General features: G+C 42.4%; 1 protein-coding gene and 1 long non-coding RNA gene across 6 annotated transcripts in view; one reads left to right on the forward strand and one right to left on the reverse strand.

Annotated features, from left to right (window-relative positions):
• pak1 (p21 protein (Cdc42/Rac)-activated kinase 1) overlaps positions 1-22,459 on the forward strand; it is a 236,992-nt gene that overhangs the window by 190,610 nt on the left and 23,923 nt on the right. For all 5 annotated transcript variants that reach the window (XM_087988411.1, XM_087988413.1, XM_087988412.1 and 2 more), the window contains 7 exons: positions 5,045-5,082; positions 7,426-7,539; positions 12,027-12,204; positions 13,854-13,917; positions 14,378-14,426; positions 14,527-14,639; positions 18,831-18,948. In XM_087988411.1, coding sequence (XP_087844537.1) covers positions 5,045-5,082; positions 7,426-7,539; positions 12,027-12,204; positions 13,854-13,917; positions 14,378-14,426; positions 14,527-14,639; positions 18,831-18,948 — 674 coding nt within the window. The remainder of the gene's footprint in view (positions 1-5,044; positions 5,083-7,425; positions 7,540-12,026; positions 12,205-13,853; positions 13,918-14,377; positions 14,427-14,526; positions 14,640-18,830; positions 18,949-22,459) is intronic.
• Positions 1-22,459, reverse strand: part of LOC148149847 (uncharacterized) — a 50,179-nt gene that overhangs the window by 13,940 nt on the left and 13,780 nt on the right. The gene's annotated exons all lie outside the window — the stretch shown is intronic.

Below are 22,459 nucleotides of genomic sequence, written 5' to 3' on the forward strand. Positions count from 1 at the left end.
GGCTGTGGTTACTGGGATGCTGCAAGGATCAGTACTTGGCTTATTCACAATCTGTTTGGATGTGGGGTTTAATTTTGCAAGTGACACAAACTAAGTGGAACTGGGAATTAGGAGGAGGATTGCAGAGATATATCAAAAGGCTTTGGAGAAACTAAGTGTATTGCGTCTGTTGATTTTGTTTTTTGCCATTCGGTGAGGCGAAATGTGACATTACTCACTTTGGTGGAAAAAACAGAAGTACAAGAATACTTCTTGAATGGTGAGAGGCTGGAATTGTGAACATCAAAGGGTTTTAGATGTTCACAAGTTACTGAAATTTAACATGCAGGTCCAGCAAGCAATTAGGAAAGCAAATAGTATGTTGACCTTTATCACAAAAGGGTTTTAAGTTCAGGATGTTTTGATCCTGGACAAGACCGCCAACTTGTGTTTCAATATGGTTAGGGATGGCTAACTTCACTTTTAAAGTAGAGCAAGTGGGAGGTCCAAGGGGCTGAATATGAAAATAAAGCCACATTGTTCAACAGCTTTGAACTTTCAACAATAAAGTTCACTATGCTTGGTAGGACATAACTTCATCATTGCTGAAAGGAGACTAGCAATTGAAGCTTTCTGCCTTACACTTATCAGTGCTAGGATGCAGGAAGCCGATTTGGGAAAAAAGGCACAATTTCTGCATGCAGTGGGTGTTGCTTTTTTTCCCCCCCAAGTCTATTTCTTGTGTCCTAGTTCCAATGAACTTCTCGCCTCCCTTTAATAATATTTCAACTTTACAACATTAGAACAGCAATACAATTTATAATTCATTCTTGTATTCTAACCCAGAATTAACATGGTAAATATTGATAGTAAATTACGATGGAACATCATATAGTGCACAGCAAATCAACCTGCGAACAAGACAGATCCGAAGGTTTTCTCAACAATACTTCCCCAGACGTTAATGATGTAATAGGTCATCATAACCCATTATACAATTCTTCTCTTTTTTTTCCCATCTGGCCTCAACTCTCGACTGTGTTCTATCCTGTTGTGGTTGATTACTCTCCTTTTCCTGAGTCAATGTTCATATGAGATCCAGATGCTGAACCCCAGTACTTTCTGTCAGATAACAATTCAGACTTTATTCTATGAATATCTAGTTCCATCAAGCTACAGTGACCTGGGCTTTTCCTTGAACTGTAATCTTGTTCAATTTCATCAAGTACTTACTGCTGTGAGCTTTTTAACCTACACATTTAGTTGTACTGAAATGTTGGCAACGCATTCTGAGCTCCCACAGATCCCAGCACTTTTCCAGACCCCTGCCCACTTACACCTACAACTTCTGCCTGATATCCAACAGCATAGAGCTATCCTCTGCTCTTGACGTGTAAAATAAAACAAAAAACTGCCAATGCTGGAAATCTGAAATAAAAACAGAAATTGCTGGAGAAACTCAGCAGGTCTGGCACCATCTGTGGAGAGAGAGCAGAGATGGCGTTTCAAATCCAATGGCCTTCTTAAGAATTAAGTCTGAAGGTCTATGAGGAAAGACTAAATGGATTAAGCCTCTATAGGCCAGATTTTTGAAAAATGGGAGTTGTTGGATCTCATTCCAACAAAATCAAGTTCTTGCGGGGATTCAGAAGAAAAATGTTTGCCTTGGCTGACTAATGGTCTAGGACCAGAAGAAGCTGCCTCAGAATATGGCACAGCTGAAAAATGTGTTCCTGGAAAAGCGCAGCAGGTCAGGCAGTATACAAGGACCGTGTCGCGGTATGCAGAGATGAGTTCGGTGGGGCAGGAGCAGGCTGGGACAATGGGTCGGCCAGGGCAGTCAGGTTTGTGGATTTTGAGCAGGAGGTAGAAACGGGCGGTGCGGGGTTGTGGGACTGAGGTTGGAGGCGGTGGATGGGAGATCCCCTGAGGTGATGAGGTTATGGATGGTCTGGGAGATGATGGTTTGGTGGTGGGAGGTGGGATCATGGTCAAGGGGGCAGTAGGAGGAGGTGTCCGAGAGCTGGCGTTTAACCTCAGCAATATAAAGATCGATGCGCCAAACTACCACTGCGCCTCCCTTGTCTGCCGGTTTGATAGTGAGGTTGGGATTGGAGTGGAGGGCTGCACATTGCGAGGGTGAGAGGTTGGAGTGGGAGAGGGGGGTGGACAGGTTGAGGCAGTTAATGTCGCGGCGGCAGTTGGCTATGAAGAGATCAAGGGCAGGTAAGAGGCCAGCATGGGGTATCCAGGTGGATGGCGTGTGTTGGAGGCGGGAGAAGGGGTCGTCAGGAGGGTGGGCGAGAATCCTGGTTGAAGAAGTAGGTGCGGAGGCGAATGCGGCGGAAGAATTGTTCGATCTTCCTTCCTTAAGAAGGGCTTATGCCCGAAACATCGATTCTCCTGCTCCTTGGATGCTGCCTGACCTGCTGCATTTTCCAGTAACGGGCGCCCGTTTCTACCTCCTGCCCAAAATCCACAAACCTGACTGCCCCGGCCGACCCATTGTCTCAGCCTGCTCCTGCCCCACCGAACTCATCTCTGCATACCTCGACACTGTCCTGTCTCCCTTAGCCCAAGAACTCCCCACCTACATTCAGGACACCACCCACGCCCCCCTCCACCTCCATGATTTTCGCTTCCCCGGCTCCCAACGCCTTATCTTCACCATGGACATCCAGTCCCTATACACCTCCGTCCCCCATCACGAAGGCCTCAAAGCTCTCCGCTTCTTCCTTTCCCACCAACCCAACCAGTACCCTTCCATTGACACCCTCCTTCGACTGACTGAACTGGTCCTCACTCTAAATAACTTCTCTTTCCAATCCTCCCACTTCCTCCAAACCAAAGGAGTAGCCATGGGCACCCGCATGGGCCCCAGCTATGCCTGCCTCTTCGGAGGATATGTGGAACAGTCCATCTTCCGCATCTACGCTGGCACCACCCCCCACCTTTTCCTCCGCTATATTGATGACTGTATCGGCGCTACCTCGTGCTCCCACGAGGAGGTTGAACAGTTCATCCACTTTACTAACACCTTCCACTGTGACCTCAAATTTACCTGGACCGTCTCAGACTCCTCCCTCCCCTTCCTAGACCTCTCCATTTCTATCTCGGGTGACCGACTCAACACGGACATTTTCTATAAACCGACCAACTCCCACAGCTATCTAGATTACACCTCCTCCCACCCTCCCCTCTGTAAAAACGGCATCCCATATTCCCAATTTCTTCGCCTCTGCCACATCTGCTCCCAGGAGGACCAATTTCAATACCGAACAACCCAGATGGCCTCCTTCTTCAAAGACCGCAATTTCCCCTCCGACGTGGTTGACGATGCTCTCCACCGCATCTCTTCCACTTCCCGCTCCTCCGCCCTTGAGCCCCGCCCCTCCAATCGCCACCAGGACAGAACCCCACTGGTCCTCACCTACCACCCCACCAACCTCCAGATACATCGTATCATCCTTTGTCGTTCCGCCACCTCCAAACAGACCCCACCACCAAGGATATATTTCCCTTCCGTCCCCTCCCCTATCAGCGTTCCGGAAAAATCACTCCCTCTGTGACTCACTCGTCAGGTGCACACACCCCACCAACCCAACCTCCACTCCCGGCACCTTCCCCTGCAACCGCAAGGAATGCAAAACTTGCGCCCACACCTCCCCCCTTACTTCCCTCCAAGGCCCCAATGGATCCTTCCATATCCGTCTCAAATTCACCTGCACCTCCACATGCATCATTTACTGCATCTGCTGCACCCGATGTGGCTTCCTCTACATTGGGGAGACAGGCCGCCTACCTGCGGAACGTTTCAGAGAACACCTCTGGGACACCCGGACCAACCAACCCAACCGCCCTGTGGCTGAACACTTTAACTCCCCCTCCCTCTCCGCCAAGGACATGCAGGTCCATGGCCTCTTCCATCGCCAGACCATGGCAACACGACACTTGGAGGAAGAGCGCCTCATCTTCCGCCTAGGAACCCTCCAACCACACGGGATGAATGCAGATTTCTCCAGCTTCCTCATTTACCCTCCCCCCACCTTTTATCTCAGTCCCAACCCTCGGATTCAGTACCGCCTTCTTGACCTGCAATTTTCTTCCCGGCCTCTCTGCCCCCACCCCCTCTCTGACCTATCACCCTCACTTTAACCTCCTTCCACCTAAGTCCCTCCTCCCTGCGTTTTATCTTCGCCTGCTTGGTACAGCTTCCTCATTCCTGAAGAAGGGCTTATGCCCGAAACGTCGATTCTCCTGCTGCTTGGATGCTGTCTGACCTGCTGCGCGTTTCCAGCAACACATTTTTCAGCTCTGATCACCAGCATCTGCAGTCCTCACTTTCTCTTTTCAGAATATGGCACAGGCCATTTAATCTGAGATGGGGAGGAATTCGTCAGCGGGTGGTGAATCTTTGGAATTCTAATTCCAGAGGACTCTGGATGCTCAGTCATTGAGCATGTTCGAGACTAAGATTAACATGCTGTACATCTTGAAAGCATTAAGAGTGAAGGACAAAATGCAGGAAAATGGTGTTGAAGTAGATGATCATCTGGTTGAATGGTGGAACCATCTCTGTCTGCCTGTGTGGTTGACTCTTGCTCCATTTTTAAAAATATTATGTTTATTCTTTGAATCCTATGTCTTTGGATGTACTTTTAGGCAACTGTCCCAACATCTCTACTTGGCTTGCTGTGAAATCTTGACCTCGTGCCTTAGTAGATTCCTTGTTATAGTATGTCCAAGCTGTAAGTGAGTTTATAAAAATGTTCCTGTCTTTGGACATTTGGTATACTACACCATCCTTTTATTAATTATTTTAATTTAATCATTTTATCTCATTTCCTCTTAGCCTCAAATAGTAAGACCTATCTTGCTTTGCTGCAGCCTTTGTGTTCCCATAGTGCTGCTAGATAGAGTTCCAGGTTGGGTGAGTTGCAGAGCATAGGAGTGCATGCAACTTGAGTGATTTGAGCCCCACAAACTGTGGCAATATTTTATGATGTTTTGAATTTTTGTTCCAGTAGTACACTTGTAACACAAATCTGTCCTCTGTTTTCTGCAGATAAAACAACAGATGGGTATGCTGCTTCAAATGCACTGGTAAGTTATTTTATTGAAATTGTTGTGTTAATGGTGGTTTGGAAATGGTTTCTTTTACAATTGGCATCACCGATAAGTGGTGCTCATGGTCAAAAGCTTTTATTGTCCTTTTCCCTGACCGCTGCTGCTCTGGGAATTAGAGACTAGAATCCATTTGTGGGATTCTAGGGATTTGTATGTCAAGAACATTTCAGAACAGTTTAGATTAGATTAGATTAGATTACTTACAGTGTGGAAACAGGCCCTTCGGCCCAACAAGTCCACACCGACCCGCCGAAGCGTATACCACCCAGACCCATACTCCTGCATTTACCTCTTCACCTAACACTATGGACAATTTAGCATGGTCAATTCACCTAACCTGCACATTTTTGGATTGTGGGAGGAAACCGGAGCACCCGGAGGAAACCCACACAGACACGGGGAGAATGTGCAAACTCCACACAGAGAGTCGCCTGAGGCGGGAATTGAACCCGGGTCTTTGGCGCTGTGAGGCAGCAGTGCTAACCACTGTGCCACCGTGCCGCCCAACAGTGTTCCCTCATTTACTGTGCACGGTCAAACTGCATGGTCTCAAGAGTACTGAGCATCTTTGAGGTATTACTGTGTGCAGCTTGTTTGATCTGCATGGAAAATTCCCAGTTGCTGCTTAGTGATGCACCTTTGTGTTGTTTACGGGTAAGATACAGGTTAAGATCTTAACAAAATGTTTCGGTGCTTGATTTGTAGAATAACGCAATATCTAGGAGAGTATTTCAGAAACTACTTGTGTGTTTTAAGAATGGAATATACATGCTTGAACAAAATATCTGAGCCAAGTAATGTGCTTTGTGTAAATGAAATATCAGAAGCTGTGCTAGTCCAGTTAGATTGCAAATACACTGAGTTGTAAAAATACAAAAATGAGAATTTTTCCAGAATTGTTAGATTACAGAGTTAATCTGGATTTACTGTATAAACACACAAGCTGTTGGAGAAGAAAAGACCAAGATGCACTTAGCTGATCTGTGCCATTCTGATAGTCATAATAGAGTCGCAGAGAAAGGTCATTCGACTTAGCACATCTGCACTGGTCAAAAACACCAACCTAATTATTTTAATCTCAAGAACATTACTGGGTCTTGAGATTTCTGGACCAGCAGCAGTACCACTCGACCTTCACTTATCCTGATTTGTATCGTAGACTGTTAACTATATTAACATGATGTTGATCAACTGTTGATATAATGGAGTTGTGGACTAACTAGAGCAATTGATCTGCAACAGACCCAGATGTGAAGTGAGGAAAATAATGGTGGCAGAGAGCTTTGGGAATCAAAAGTTGAAAAATCCCTTGTTCTTTCCTAGAACATGTAGAAGTTATTCCTATTTTAATGATGATCTGAATTGTCTTTCAAGCATCTGTAGCTTGTAATGTGTAAATACTTATGTACCAATTTCCAAAGCACTGGTGTAGTCTATATTACCACTTTACTTCAGAACTTTAGTATCCATATTGCATTTCCTGTGTCAGTGTTGACGTTTCAAAGTACTCCTCTTGTTCCGACCCTTTATTCCCTCAATCGCTCTGAATGTTCTCTACTGATTCCTCTGAATTGCTACTTTACCTTTTCTTAGCAAACCAAGAATGTGGCTGATGGGTCTTTTAACAGTTGTAAATGCTTGCATTAAGGGCCCCTAAGGAATAAACCAGGGTATTAAAATGGCATATTTTTAACTCAAAGAAATCTCCAAGGGACACAGAGGCATAGTGATAATGTCTAGTCAGCCCAAGGTCTTGGCTAAGCTTCAGGGAATACAGCTTCATATCCTACCATGGCAATGAGTGGAATTTAAATTCAATCAATAAATCGGAATATAAAGCTAATCTCGTTCATAGTGACCGTGTGAACTATCATAGTTTCTTAAAACAATGGTTTATCTGGTTTAGTGAAGTAATGTCTTTTAGGGAAGGTATTCTGCCAACATTACCTGGTCTGACCTACTCATGACTCCATATCCACAGCAATGTGGTTGATTCTTAAGTGCTGTCTGAAATGGTTAAGATACTCCGTTCAAGGCCAATTAGGAATGATTAAGGGGACCAAGGATTACGGAGAGAAGACAGGAGAACGGGGCTGGGAGATACATCAGCTATGATCGAATGACAAAGCAGACCTGATGGGTCAAATGACCTAATTCTGTCCCAAAACTTATGATCCAAGGCAACAAATACTTGTACTGTTGTAAATCTAGAGTTCCTCCATGACTGAAGTTCCACACTCATGGTAATGGTCTAATAAAATGAAGTACATTTGGTAAAAGCAAAGTGTGTTATTTGAGTAACCATGCCTTTATCTGCAGAGTACAAAGAATGTGTCAGAATCTCCAGCTGTGCCTCCAGTGTCGGAAGACGATGATGAAGATGAAAGTGTCCCTCCACCTGCAATTGCACCACGACCAGAACACACCAAATCGGTCAGTACACCTTATAACACAAGGAGTAGGAGAGGGGTTTTCAATAACATCTTGGCTGAATGTTTACATGAATGCCACTTATCCACCTTATCCACATTCAGTATCTTAAAAAGGTACTTATTGTACCTTTTAATGTATTCATTGATTGAGTATCCACAAGCTCTAGAGTAGAGAATTTCCAAAGATTAACAGCCCTTCTCAGCTCAAAGGCTGAGACAAAGACCCTTAATTCGCCACTGTTCAGCCCTGAAGAGTTTTCAATTAGACCATCTCTCCTCATTCTTCTCAATTCCAGAAAATATAAGCACTTAGTTCTCCTTGGGGGAGATCTCTTGTTGTAGAAATGTAGGAATCAATCTGGCACCTGCCAAGGAGCAGCACATGAGAATTTTTAATTGACTAACTATTGCATATTGCAGCCACAGACCTCTTTGAGGTGCTAAACTGACTCTATTATATACTACCTCAAAATGGTTTCCCCACCTGACAGAAGTTCCTTATTGTTTATGATTTTGTTCTTTCCTGTACATTAACACCAAAAAGAATGCTTCTGTAGTAGTGTTAGCTTCTAATGCCTTGCTGAAATAATCAGCCGAGGCTGCAGGTGTCATCAGACTGTCAATCCCTGTGTGACTTTCCATTCATGGTGCTGGACAGTAATGAGGCAGACTGACCCTGGTGAGAACCATGCCCTGCCTTGTCTTGCCCACCTGCCATTTGCAGGACCCAAGTGCCTTGCTTCCACCTTCAGTTGAAATTGGCTGACTCTGCACAGATGGACTTTTGACATCTTATTGGTATTATGACTGAAGGGCTACTTTTTTATTTATATGGCTGGAAGTGCAGTTATAATTTAATGTCAAGGTTGGTCATTTTTTACAGTCACTAGGGAGATCTGGTGTTGAGGTTGATCTGTTATCAGTCTGAAGGAGGTGGAGAAACAAAGAAATTAGAGAATGAGAGAAAACAAGCTACAAAGCTAAAAACAGATAGTGAGAGTTTCTATAGCTGTTTAAAAGGTAAATGTGTAGCCAAATTGAGTGTTGGTCTTCTGAAGCAGAAGACTTTTTTAAAAAAACAACAAAAGATGACAAAAAAAAGGAGAAAATAGACTTTGAGGGTAAACCAGCATTTGACATAAAAATCGACCTTTAGAGTTATAAATATATAAGAGAAAGGCCAAAGTGAACATTGGCCCTGGAGAACAAGGTTAGGGAAATAATGGGGAAGCAGAGGATGGCAGAGGAGTTGAGTAAATACTTTGCATCAGTCTTCACAGTAGAAGGCATTACAAAAATACTAAATAATGAAGGTAAAAGGAATATAATAACTATCACCAGACAAAAGATGCCACAGAAACTAATGAAGCTAAAGGCTAATGAGTCAGTTAGCCCTGATGGATTGCAGCCTAGCATTTTAAAAGAAGTGGCTACAGAGTGGTTGCATTAGTAACAATCTTACAAGAATCTTTCAACTTTGGAAAAGTCCCAGAGAATTGAAAAACTCCAACGTAATACCTTTAGTCTAAAAAGTGAGACTCAAAAGCAGATGATTATAGGGCAGTTAGCTTATCACTTGTTGAGAGAATATTGGATTCTATTGTAAAGGATGTGATAGCAGAGCATTTACAAACACATAATATAAGCATAGAGGGGAAATCATGCCTGATCGATTAATTAGAATTCATTGATTAGCAAGCAGGATAGTTAAAGAGTAAAAAGCGGATGTAATATATTTAGGTTTTCAAAAGATGCTCAATAAGGCACCATGCGTAAGATTGTTTGATAACATAGGAGCTTATGGTGTTAGGACAGCATATTACTATGGGTAGAGGATTGGCTAACTAGTAGAAAATGGAGTTAGGTTAAGAGTGTCATCCTAAAAATGCCAGTCTAACAAGTGGAGGAATCAGTGTTGGGGTCACAGTTATTTACAATATGTGTTAATGACCTGGATGATGGAAGTGGATGTATCACCGTGTTTGTGGATGACACAAAAGATTAAGTGAATAGACAAAAGTTAGGCAGATAGATTATAATGTCAGTAAAGGTGAGGTTATTCACAGTAGGTAGGATAGAGGAGCTCAATATTGCTTAAATGGAATGGAGGAAGACTGCAAGACATTAAATGCTGGGAAGTTGTTTTTCTTTATGGGAGAGTCAAGACCAGTGGGCACAGCCTGAGTAAAGATGGCCTACTTAAGACAGAGGTGAGGAGGAAATTTTTCGGATAGTGAATCTGTGGAATTTTTTATTGCAGGGGCTGGATTGTTAAGTATATTCGAGGCTAAGATGGATACTTAATCAGTTACAGAATCAAGAGTCATATGGAAAATGCAGGAAAGTGGAGTAGAGGATTACCAGATCAGCCATGATCTCACTGAAAGGTGGAGCAGACTGCATGGGCTGTATGGCTTACTTCTGCTCCTACGTCTGATGGTCACAGTTGAGATCTGCATTATCTGGAAAACGCTTCTAAATTTAAAAACTTGCAACTGTCTAGTAAAGTGATTTGACTTTTTTAGATTAGATTACTTACAGTGTGGAAACAGGCCCTTCGGCCCAACAAGTCCACACCGACCCGCCGAAGCGTAACCCACCCATACCCCTACATTTACCCCTTTACCTAACACTACGGGCAATTTAGCATGGCCAATTCACCTGACTTGCACATCTTTGGAATGTGGGAGGAAACCGGAGCCCCCGGAGGAAACCCACGCAGACACGGGGAGAACGTGCAAACTCCACACAGTCAGTCGCCTGAGTCGGGAAGTGAACCCGGGTCTCTGGCGCTGCGAGGCAGCAGTGCTAACCACTGTGCCACCGTGCCGCCCATAGTAGATGTAGATGTAGAGAAGTGTATGCAAATGGGTGAAAATGATGGGAATTCCATAATTCCAAATGCAGAAATGCCGATGAAAATAAATGAAAGTCGTAACCCTGAGACATTAATGCATCAACGCACTACAACCCCATCAGCACAGTGTTAACAATGTAATCGACAATGCATATCAATGTGTGAGAGATGTTCTAACAGGAAATAATTTTGAGTGAAATATGTTCAAAGAATAGCCTCTGTGAAGTGCAGCCACAAGTGATAAACAGCAATGAGTGTAATCGTAAGTGGTTGCCTCCCAAGTGTCTGTTTTGATCTATAATTAAAACATTTTTGTCCATCAATTAAAATGGCTTTTACTAAAGCGAATGCATTGTGATTTTATACAGATAAACAAAATGTGGTTCAGTCAGCTGGAGCATCCTGTACAATCAAACTTAAATGGCAATTAATTTTTATCTCTCTGCACTACAAGAAATTATTTGCACTTGTCAAAAAAGTAATAGGAATGATTTTCTTTTTATGTAATATCACTTCCAAGATGAAGAGCATTTATCTCATGAGTTTGCTAATGAAGAGTTTGAATCTATTTTGTAAACCCTGTTCTCATTTTCCCTAACATCTCTTGGAAAAATCTGTTTGGTAAACAAAGTAAGATTCTTTCTTGTCAAGATATCACCCATTCTAATCTCTGTTTAATATCTCTGGCTTGGGTATGCAGTTGACTGTAGCCAGAATAAAAATAGTGTTGGAGAAATTAACATCTGTGGCAAGAGAAACATAGTGAACATTTCCAGATGTGAAGAACTGGCCCTTCAGCCCATTGAGTACGTGCTGCCAAAACTATACTACTACCTACATTAGTCCCATTTTCCCACATGAGGCCCATATTCTTATAAACATATAAATGTTTCATCCGAGTACTTTTTAAAGGTTGTGAAGTTTCCTGCCTCAACCACCCTCCCAGGCAGTGCATTCCAGACCCCCACCACCTTGTGGCTGAAACATATTTTCCTCAAACCCCCCTCTAAACCTCCTGCCTTTCCGCTCACAAGTGTGTCCCCTTGTTTTTGACCCTTCAGCTAAGGGGAACAGCTGCTTTCTGTCCATCCTTCCATACCCCTCATTGTCCTACATACCTCTGTTAGGCTTCTCTCGACCTTCTCTGCTGCAAAGAAAACATACCAGGCTCAATGTTAATTCTATTTAAAGCCCTTCAGGTTCTGCTGGACCCTGCTGAGTTTATCCAGCACTTTGTTTATATTTCAGATTTCCAGCATCCACGTATTTTACTTTTATTGGAGTGTGACTCAAGTGTTTTATTTCCAGTTGAATTACCCCATATTGCTTACTGCCTGGCTGCACATATTTGGAATAGTACTTATGTAGGATATATACCTATATGATATAACAATATAATCAGCTATAGGATTGTATGTTGTCAGGATGAGTTGCCTTCTTCAGGAGAGGAGAAAACTGAACCAATTCTTCATTGATCAAGTGCGATATGCAAGTACTTACCTTGCGTCACAAAGCTTCCTATGAATACCACAGCTAATTTTTTTGTTTTTATTCATGTCATTTTCTTTCCCTTCAAGCTTGTCCCTTTATCCTGAACCTTATGCCTATTTCCTTTCTTCTCTTTCCTGTAGATGTATACACGGTCTGTGATAGACCCTATCCCTCTTCCACCCACCAAAGATGCAGCCACGTCTCCCATCTCCTCGCCCTCTGAGAATAACACCACCCCTTCGAACACCCTAACGAGGAATGCAGAGAAACAAAAGAAAAAGACCAAAATGACAGATGAAGAGATATTGGAAAAATTGAGTACGTTAACGATCGAACTTAACCTTGCTTCATGTTTGCACACTGAACTGAGTTGGAAACCGACCTTTTTTTTTTGCTACAGAAGGTGTGAGTTCAAATCTGGCTCAGACTGGTCAGGTGCAAGTCTCCTTTCTGCGAGTTGCAGCATCAGCCAAGTGGATATGGCCCTAGTTTGACTGACCTGACTTGATAATGATTTGGTACTAAATGGCAAACTTGCTTGGAGAAGCCACTAGGTCAACTGGTGTGGATATACAAGTATCACAGTGGTGGAATTGAGGGATGGACAGGAGGGAGTTCTGTCCTGCACCTGATGCTTGCTAATGCCAGTTATTTAGTACTTCACAGCAGGGCCAGGTAAAAGTGAGTTGTTCATTGCTCTGTGGCATAGTATTGCTTTTTAGTGTTCGTTCACCCCTACCATTATTTTCTCTCCATATACTATTGTTAAAATTGATTCTTTGTAAGGGTGTTATTACATTGGTATCAGTCCTCTATACCTGTATACCACCTTACAATCTGCCAAAATGGTGTTCCCATAATGTGAGTGACAGTGACCAGTCCACTGACTATTACCCCATCTGTAGTTTCCCTGAGATCCTGGGTTAGATTTTATTGTTATGAACTGGTTTATTAGGCTACTTCAGTGGTCATTGAGTTCATTATAGAGTGGTCTGAAGTCAAGTTTTGATTATTACAGTGGTGGCAAGTTTAGTAAAGCTTAATGTTTCGACAATAACCCAGAAGCTTTCATGGTTGGTTTTGCTAGTGGCCAATCCCCAAACCAGATTTATTGGTTTCATTATTTGCCCTGGCGGGAATTAAAAAAACGTTATCTGGTTGTTGCTGGAAAAGGTGACCTACATGTTATTCCAGTCCCACAGCAACGAAGCTGATTTTTAACTCCCCACTTTAAAGTCAAGGTTGTGTTATGAGGAGAGGTTGTACAAATTAGGCCTGTTTACTCTAGAAATTAGAAGGTCAAGGATGATCTGATGGAAGTCTTCAAGATATTAACAGGAAAAGACAGGGTAGAAAAGATAAACAGTTTGCACTGGTTGGGGATTCCAGAACTAGGGGCGTTTGAGAATTAGGAATTAGACCGTTCAGGAGAGATATGAGGAAGGACTTCAACACACAAAGGGTGGTTGATTTTGGAACTCTTCTGCACAAATGGCTGTGGATGCTGGATCAGTTGTTAACTTCAAATCTGAGATAAATTTTTGTTAAGCAAAGGGATTAAGGGACATGGGCCAAAGGCAGGTTTATGGAGTTAGGACACAAATCAGCCACGATTTCATTGAATCGTGGAACAAGCTGAGGGACTGAATGGCCTACTCCCGTTCTTATGAGGAATGGCAAAGAAATGTTGTTCTGATTGGCAAAGTCCTGATTCTGTTAATTAAATAACGGAAGGTAATCTACTAAAATATCGCAGCCTTTTATATATTCCATATGTGTTTTCCCCCCTTTTTTTTAAAATGGAAGTTTGTGGTTTTTTAAAACACCTTCCGGTCCATGGTTTGCCAAGAGATTGGGCAGTTGACATGTTTACGTTTACATAAGTTTTATTTTACGTTGTTTCCCGTTTTTAAACATTGACTTTCTGAACAATGAGAATCTCTAACATCCTTTTCCCAATCTCCTAGGGAGTATCGTAACAGTGGGTGATCCGAAAAAGAAGTACTCAAGATTTGAGAAAATTGGACAGGGGTTAGTATAAAGTTGTGTGTTTGATGTTGTGCAATCTAAAATGCATTGCATTTATGCTTGTCAAACTATGGATTACATTGGAACCTATTTCACTGTAATTCGTGATATCACAGGCTGTCTGTTTAACATTATGTCATTGAACTTAATGAGTGCACTGAACACCCGGTGTTACCTTTCTAACATTGTAGACTTGGTGATGATTCAAAGAACATTGATTTCTGTTGATTTCTGAGTCCTCTGAAATGGTAGTTAATTGTTTTTAAACTGCCACTGACCAAGTTTGTTCGTCTGACCTTTTATGTCCTTATGTGACTCAGATTCTAATTTATTTTATACTGTTCCTGTGAAGTGAAGGTGCTTTACACTGCAAGTTGCTAATTAAAATGAACCGTGTGCGACAGAGGCAAATGATTCTTTCGTTTCAAATAATTTAAACATATTATTTGCTCTCCACCAACAGAGCTTCGGGCACAGTATACACAGCAATTGATATAGCCACAGGGCAAGAGGTAAGTTCAGCTAAATAAATCACTTGTGTGCAACCATGATATGGCTTTGCTAACCTAAATCCAGGGATGACTTTTTTTTGTTTCTTATTGTTGTTTTCAGGTTGCAATCAAACAGATGAATTTACAACAACAACCCAAGAAAGAGTTGATTATTAATGAGATTCTGGTCATGAGGGAAAATAAAAATCCAAATATTGTTAATTATTTAGACAGGTGAGTCTCTCTCTCTTCTCCTCTCTCTCTCTTCTCCTCTCTCTCTCTTCTCCTCTCTCTCTCTTCTCCTCTCTCTCTCTTCTCCTCTCTCTCTCTTCTCCTCTCTCTCTCTTCTCCTCTCTCTCTCTTCTCCTCTCTCTCTCTTCTCCTCTCTCTCTCTTCTCCTCTCTCTCTCTTCTCCTCTCTCTCTCTTCTCCTCTCTCTCTCTTCTCCTCTCTCTCTCTTCGTGTGTGTGTGTGTGTGTGTGTGTGTGTGTGTTTTATATACTCTAGTTGCAAGCACCTGAGCATAGAATGTCTCCCACGATTGTGTCTAATCTGACAATTTATGTGTCCTGTCTGACTGGGTTGTGTAGATCTGTCGTTATGCCAGATTCCAAGTACAATATTGAGTATTTATCCCCATGATATATGTGATCTATTGTGTCACTGTCAATAGATTATAATTCTTTAAAAAAGCTTTGAATCAAAATAATATTGTGTTTGCTGTGGTCAAGTTTTCATCTGTTGTACAAAGAAGTATGCAATGTTACAATACAGAAATGAAGACTGGTGTGATATCATGTGTGTTTGAGCTTGTTCTCTCTGACAGCATCTCTGTTTCCCTGCCTTTTAGTAGAGCCAAGTTAGAAAAAGAATCTTTAAATTTTTATTGAACAATCATACAGATTTATACCACTGACAGTAAAATTATGCTCTAAGATTATGTTTTAAATCACTGTTATATATTGGGCAATAGACAATAGGTGCAGGAGTAGGCCATTCTGCCCTTCGAGCCTGCACCACCATTCAATATGATCATGGCTGATCATCCTTAATCAGTATCCTGTTCCTGCCTTATCTCCATAACCCTTGATTCCACTATCCTTGAGAGCTCTATCCAACTCTTTCTTAAATGAATCCATAGACTGGGCCTCCACTGCCCTCTGGGGCAGTGTGTTACTTTATGAAAAAAATAAATACTGAAACCCAAAATAAATGTACACTCCAAAAAGCTCATAACTATTTGTTAATTAAAGCAAAGTGGAGAAACAGGGCACACCTCCTGATCAAAGAAAATTAATTTTCCAAAATGCCCAACCCATAACCATGAGGATCTCTCATTTCATTTCCCAACAACATTGGTATCTATTTGGCCTTTTGTTCAGAATTGCTCTCCCTATCAGTTTTGCTCTGTGAATTAGTTTTTTAAAAAAAAAATCCTTTCTACAGTGCTATGATGGTGATGTTGCTGAACTAAAAATCCAGAGTTGAAACTTTATTGCTGGAACAGCACAGCAGGTCAGGCAGCATCCAGGGAACAGGAGATTCGACGTTTCGGGCACAGGCCCTTCTTCCTGTGCCCGAAACGTCGAATCTCCTGTTCCCTGGATGCTGCCTGACCTGCTGTGCTGTTCCAGCAATAAAGTTTCAACTTTGATCTCCAGCATCTGCAGACCTCACTTTCTCCCCTAAAAATCCAGAGGTCTGGACTCTCAAAATAAAAGTTGAATGTCATCTTAGCAGCTTTAGAATTGGAATTAAGGTTTTAAGCGGTTAGATTGTCGTCAAAGACTCAACTGATTCATTTAATTTAGGAAGGAAACTTGCTGTTAATGTCCTATCTAATCAATATTTTGTTTGAATCTCTCATCAATGTAATTAACTCTCTGCACCCTGTCAAGTGCCGAGCAAGCTGCTCCGTTGTTGAAAGTCCTTGATGCGGCGGTGATGTCCCTACCATCGGGGACAGAAGGCCCAATTTCAAATTCTGTTGACCACATAGATGTCTCATAACATCTCCCTGAATCAGTTGATCCAAAAAATAAATTTGTTGATGCGTGCCCACGTTTTGTGCATTCATTAATGCACTACGTTTTGCACCTTCCATCGATATGACAGTAGTGTGTGAAGGAGTGCTTCATTAGACCTACTCATCAATTCAGAACTCGATTATACTTTAATCAATCTGAATGTTGGCATGGAGATGCCTCACACTACAGATGGGGAAGGAGTCTTCCATAGTTCAGTTGCACATTATATCCAGTGATGAAGTTCTGAGTAGAAGCAGTGGCATTTCTTGGCAAGTTTTCTGAGGGGCTAAAATAGGAGGGTGTGTAAATCAACACGTGCATTCATTTAGCAGTAGCATTTAAACATGTGTGTCTCTTCACTGTGGACACTAAATGAGACAGATGACAAAAATCAGTTTGGCAGAAGTAAATGTCCTAGCCAATTGGCAGCATCGTGGCTCAGTGGTTAGCACTGCTGCCTCACAGCACCAAGGGCCTGGTTTGATTCCAGCCTCATAAGCTGTCTGTGTGGAGTTTGCACATTCTCCCTGTATTTGCATGGGTTTCCTCCAGGTGTTCCAGTTTTCTCCCACAATCCAAAGATGTGCAGATTCGATGGATTGGCCATGATAGTTTGTCCATAGTGTCCAGGGATGTGCATGCTTAGTGGCTTAGCCATGGGAAATGCAGGATTACAGGGATAGGGTGGGGGCAGGGTTTGGGTAGGATGCTCTTTGGAGGATCAGTGCAGACTCAATGGGCTGAACTGCTGCTTCCCATACTATAGGGATTCTATGATTCTAATTGCTAGCATGAATAAACAGAAATAGAGTTGACTGTACTTGAGCAGAGAAATAGAGTTGATGTCTCAGATTATTGACCTTGAACCAGAACTGGAAGATATAGAAACAAAGGACAAATAAGAAACTGAAGGCAGAGGTCTGTCTGTGATTAGGTGGAGAAATGATTCAATGGCAAGATGTGATTAGATTAGATTACAGTGTGGAAACAGGCCCTTCGGCCCAACAAGTCCACACCGACCCGCCGAAGCGCAACCCTCCCATACCCCTACATTTACCCCTTACCTAACACTACGGGCAATTTAGCATGGCCAATTCACCTGACCTGCACATCTTTGGACTGTGGGAGGAAACCGGAGCACCCAGAGGAAACCCACGCAGACACAGGGAGAATGTGCAAACTCCACACAGATAGTTGCCTGAGTCGGGAATTGAACCCGGGTCTCAGGCGCTGTGAGGCAGCAGTGCTAACCACTGTGCCACCATGCCGCCCACTATGATATTGCAAGACAGGCAAATATGATATTGCAAGTCAGAAAAAAATTAGCGTAGGGTCAGTGTTTGTATACATCGGACACCGTGATAATGTCAATGGATTAGTAATCTAAAGGCCCAGGCTTTGGGGAAAGTGGTTCAAATCTACCATGGCAACTACTATACTGCAATTTAAATTCAATCAATAAGTTTGCAACTGAAAGCTAGTTTCAGTAATGGCGACCGTGAAAATATCATCTATGTGAAAACCCATCTATTACACCTTAGCAGAGAGAAATCCCCCTTTGTTTCCCAATCTGGCCTACATGTGACTCCAGACTCCTAGAACTGTGATTGACACTTAACTACCCTTTGAAACAGCCTGGCAAGCTATTCAGTTAAAGAGAAATTGGGAATGAGCAACAAATGTTGGCCTTGCCAGTGATGCCCACAGCCCACGACACCGTAGTGTTTCAGTGGTTAGCACTGTTGCCTCACAGCGCCAGGGACCCAGGTTTGATTCCACCCTTGGGCAACTGTGAAGAGCTTATGCTCAAAACGGTGACTCTCCTGCTCCTCAGATGCTGCCTGACCAGCTGTGCTTTTCCAGCACCACCGTTTTTGACTCTGATCTCCAGCATCTGCAGTCCTCACTTTCTCCTTGGGCAGCTGTGCAAACGCCACACAGGTATTGTCCCTGTTTCCGTGTGGGTTTCCTCTGGGTGCTCTGGCTCCCTCCCACAGGCACAGGTTAGATAGATTGGCCATATTAAATTGCCCGTAGTGTCCAGGGATGTAGAGGCTAAGTGGGTTGGCCATGGGAAATGCAGGGTTACGGGGACAGATTAGGGGGATTGGTTGGGGTGGGATGCTTTTTGGAGGGTCAGTGTGACTGATGGGCCAATTGGCCTGCTTCCACACTGCAGAGATTCTATGATACTAAAGGAAAAAAACTTCTTCAAACAAAGATCGCTTCTACCATTCTCCAGTTCTGAAGAAAGTTCATGGGCCTGAAATGTTAATGTTGTCTACCATATGCTGGCTGACTGGCAATTCCAACTTTTTACCACTTTACTGGTTTGTGAATAAAATGGCTGAGTTTTCCTGCAGGTTTTAGACCATTCACTGAGTTTTTCTTCCTGCTAGTTACCTCGTAGGAGATGAATTATGGGTGGTGATGGAGTACCTGGCAGGCGGTTCATTAACTGATGTCGTCACGGAAACCTGTATGGATGAAGGACAGATAGCGGCTGTCTGTAGAGAGGTGAGTCTTACAGGCTGACGTGAAGAACTTGATTTATGTAGCACCTTTCATGCCCTTGGTACATCCAAAGGAAAGCCATCAATGTACCATTCAAATATAGTCAATGTTGTAATCCTCTAGCAATGGTATGGGGAAAGAAGAGACTGCAAATAAGATGTTCTGAAAGATACCCTTTGTTGTAGAATCTCAAAGCATTGAAGAAGGTCCATTGTGTCTGTGCCAATCCTATTGAGGTCTGTACATAGCCAATCGTTAATTTATTATAGTTTCCAAGTACTTGGGGTTGACAGCATAATAGGAGAATACGAGCTGATTTTTAAAAAAAAAAAATCAAGCATTTGTACTGTGATCCCTTCAAACCTGGACTAGTGCTGGAGAAGTTAAAAAGTATGATAAACTGGAACAAGAGAGTCGGGGCTGCACCGCTTGCCCCTAAGCTCATTCACAAGCCTGTGAATGAGAAGCTTTCGCTGTAGATGCAGGCTCAGCTCTACTCTGCCCATTCCTGACCCTGAACTTGGAGAAGCCTCTAAAATCCTATATAGTCAGTTTTGCTAATTGAAGAATTTATCCTAATTAATTAACGCAATTGAAGAATTTAGACCATTATTTGTAGAACGTGAACCTTCCTTACCTATATTGGTTATAACATGATTCCAGTCCCATTAGTTTAAATGGCGAGACTGTTGTGTGACTTTCTTATAGCCTGAGATCGCACAACAGCAGAACTGTCCCATTATATCAGAACTGACTACAACAGGGAGATGATCAATTGAAACTGACTTAATACTTGAAGAAAAGCAACAGGAGCACATTTTATTTTAAATTAAAATAATGGAATTATGATAATGAAATTATAATGAAATTATAACATTTAATGAAATTAAAATAATGAAATCAAAATAAAGTTATTTGACACGTTTTGTCAAAGCTTTTTGTTTTGCAGTCATCAGGATTTTTGTTAGGAATACTAATGTAAAGGGGAGGGAGCAACACTTTACATAGTCTGAGAGGAGTTCTGATTTGATTGGTTAATGGACTGTGATTGTAGAAGTGTAACCATGGAGAATGCACCATGCAACAACTTAAAATTCATTCATGGGTGTCACTGGCTGGGCTGATAGTTATTGCCCATATCAAGATGCTCTTGAGAAGACAGTTGCAAGCTGGAACCTTGAACTGCTGCAGTCCATTTGGTTTAGGTAAACCCATAATGCCGATAGGTTGGGCATTCTGGTTGATTGACTAGCTCTACTTAAAACTAAATTAGGCAAGCTAACTCTGGTCGAGGTATTGTCCGAGCAATTCACCAAAGAATTGGTATCTCACATTTTGTAAAATTAAATCAGGTTGCACGTGTACACATAACTATCAAAGCAAAATATTGCAGATGCTGGGAATCTGAAATGAAAACAGACACTGCTGGAAAATCTTGGCAGGTCTAGCAGTGACTGTGAAACGAGGAATGTGTCCAGTATATTCCTGCATGTTATTTCCAGTGTATACAAGTGCACAACAGTGCAAGGCAATGCATTGGTTGTCTCTGTTATTCTTAGCACAATCAGGATTTAGCAAATGCTGTCCATTCATTATTTATAAGATATATTGTCAAAAGAAGGTTATAATAAGACTAAGCAGAGCTGTTCATTATTGTTTGATTTTACTAAAAGTAAAGCATGGGGGGGAAGATGTGTTTTCACTGGCAGGTGGATTTGTGATCAGCAGACACAGATTTTAGCAAAAAAAAAACTTTTTTTTCATGTAATGGGTTATGTGAAAGTGCTGTCATCAAGGGTGGAAAAGGAATTTGATAAATGCACAAGTGAAAAAAACCTACAAGACCTCTTGGGAAAAGCGGGGAAATCACAACTACTCACTTCGCTCCAGCCCACAGAGCCAGCCTCAGCAGGATGGATAATTGGCTGCCTTCTACACAACTCTGATTCTAACCTACCTGCTATCTGTAATTATTAATATAGCTCATCAACATTAGCATATTATTTAAAGCCTCATTTAAAAAAAACTGAGCTATTTTGAGATTCTGTTTAGAGCAAACAGTCACTTGTTGAATACTGCATTTATTTCTGGTCTCCCTGCTATAGGAAAAATGTTCTGAAACTTGAAAGGGTTCAGAAAAGATTTACAAGAATGTCGTCTGGATTAGAGGGTTTGAGCTACAGGGAGAGGCTGAACAGGCTGGGGTTGTTTTCCCTGGAGCGTCGGAGGCTGAGGGGTGACATTATAGAGGTTTACAAAATCATTAGGGGTATGTCTCTGGTGAAGAGGCAAGGTCTTTTTCCAAGAATATGGGAATCCAAAACTAGAAGGCAATGGTTTAAGGTGAGATTGGCAAGGTGTAGAAGGGACCTAAAGGGCAACTTTTTCTCACAGAGGGTGGTGCGTGTATGGAATGAACTGCCAGAGGAAGTAGTGGAGGCTGGTACAATTACAACATTTAAAAGGCATCTGAATGTGTATATGAATAGGAAGGGTTTAGAGGGTTATGGGCCAAGTGCTGGCAAATGTGACTAGATTAATTGAGGATATCTGGTTGGCACGGACAAGTTGGACCGAAGGGTATGTTTCCATGCTATATACCTCTATGACACGATAACTTGTGTTTTAAGGAAAATAAAGGATAGGGTTCTCACAGTTAGACCTGAAGATGATGCAGATCCCTTTTTATAAATATAAAAAAACTAAAGTGCATCACGTTTCTTTTTCTCTGATGTGATTTGATATAGTGAATGAACATTAGTGACCACAGCACAAGAGTCATAGAGGTGTACAGCACGGAAACAGACCCTTTAGTCCAACTCGTCCATGCCGACCAGCTATCCCAAACCAATCCTGTTCCCCCTGCCAGCACCTGGCCCATATCCCTCCAAACCCTTCCTATTCATATAACCATCCAGATGCCTTTTAAATATTGCAATTGTACTAGTCTCTACCACTTCCTCTGGCAGTTCATTCCATACATGTACCACCCTCTGCGTGAAAAAGTTGCCCCGTAGGTCTCTTTTATATCTTTCCCCGCTCACCCTAAACCTATGCCCTCTAGTTCTGGACTCCCCTACCCCATGGAAAATACCTTGTTTATTTATCCTATCCATGCCCCTCATGATTTTATAAACCTCTATAACGTCACCCCTCAGCCTCTGCGCTCCAGGGAAAACAGCTCCAGCCTATTCAGCCTCTCCCTGTAACTCAAACCCTCCAACCCTGGCAATATCCTTGTAAATCTTTTCTGAACCCTTTCAAGTTTCACAACATCTTTCCGATAGGAAGGAGACCAGAATTGCACGCAATATTGCAAAGTGTCCTAACGAATGTCCTGTACAGCTGCATCATGACCTCCCAATTCCTATACTCAATACTCTGACCAATAAAGGAAAGCATACCAAATGCCACCTTTACTATCTTTTCTGCCTGCAACTCCACTTTCTAGGAGCTATGAACCTGCACTCCAAGGTCTCTTTGTTCAACAACACTTCCTAGGACCTTATCATTA

This window comes from Chiloscyllium plagiosum, unplaced genomic scaffold (assembly GCF_037043375.1).
Source record: "Chiloscyllium plagiosum isolate Xiang-an unplaced genomic scaffold, Cpla_swu_hap1 HiC_scaffold_6, whole genome shotgun sequence".
Taxonomy (NCBI): domain Eukaryota; kingdom Metazoa; phylum Chordata; class Chondrichthyes; order Orectolobiformes; family Hemiscylliidae; genus Chiloscyllium; species Chiloscyllium plagiosum.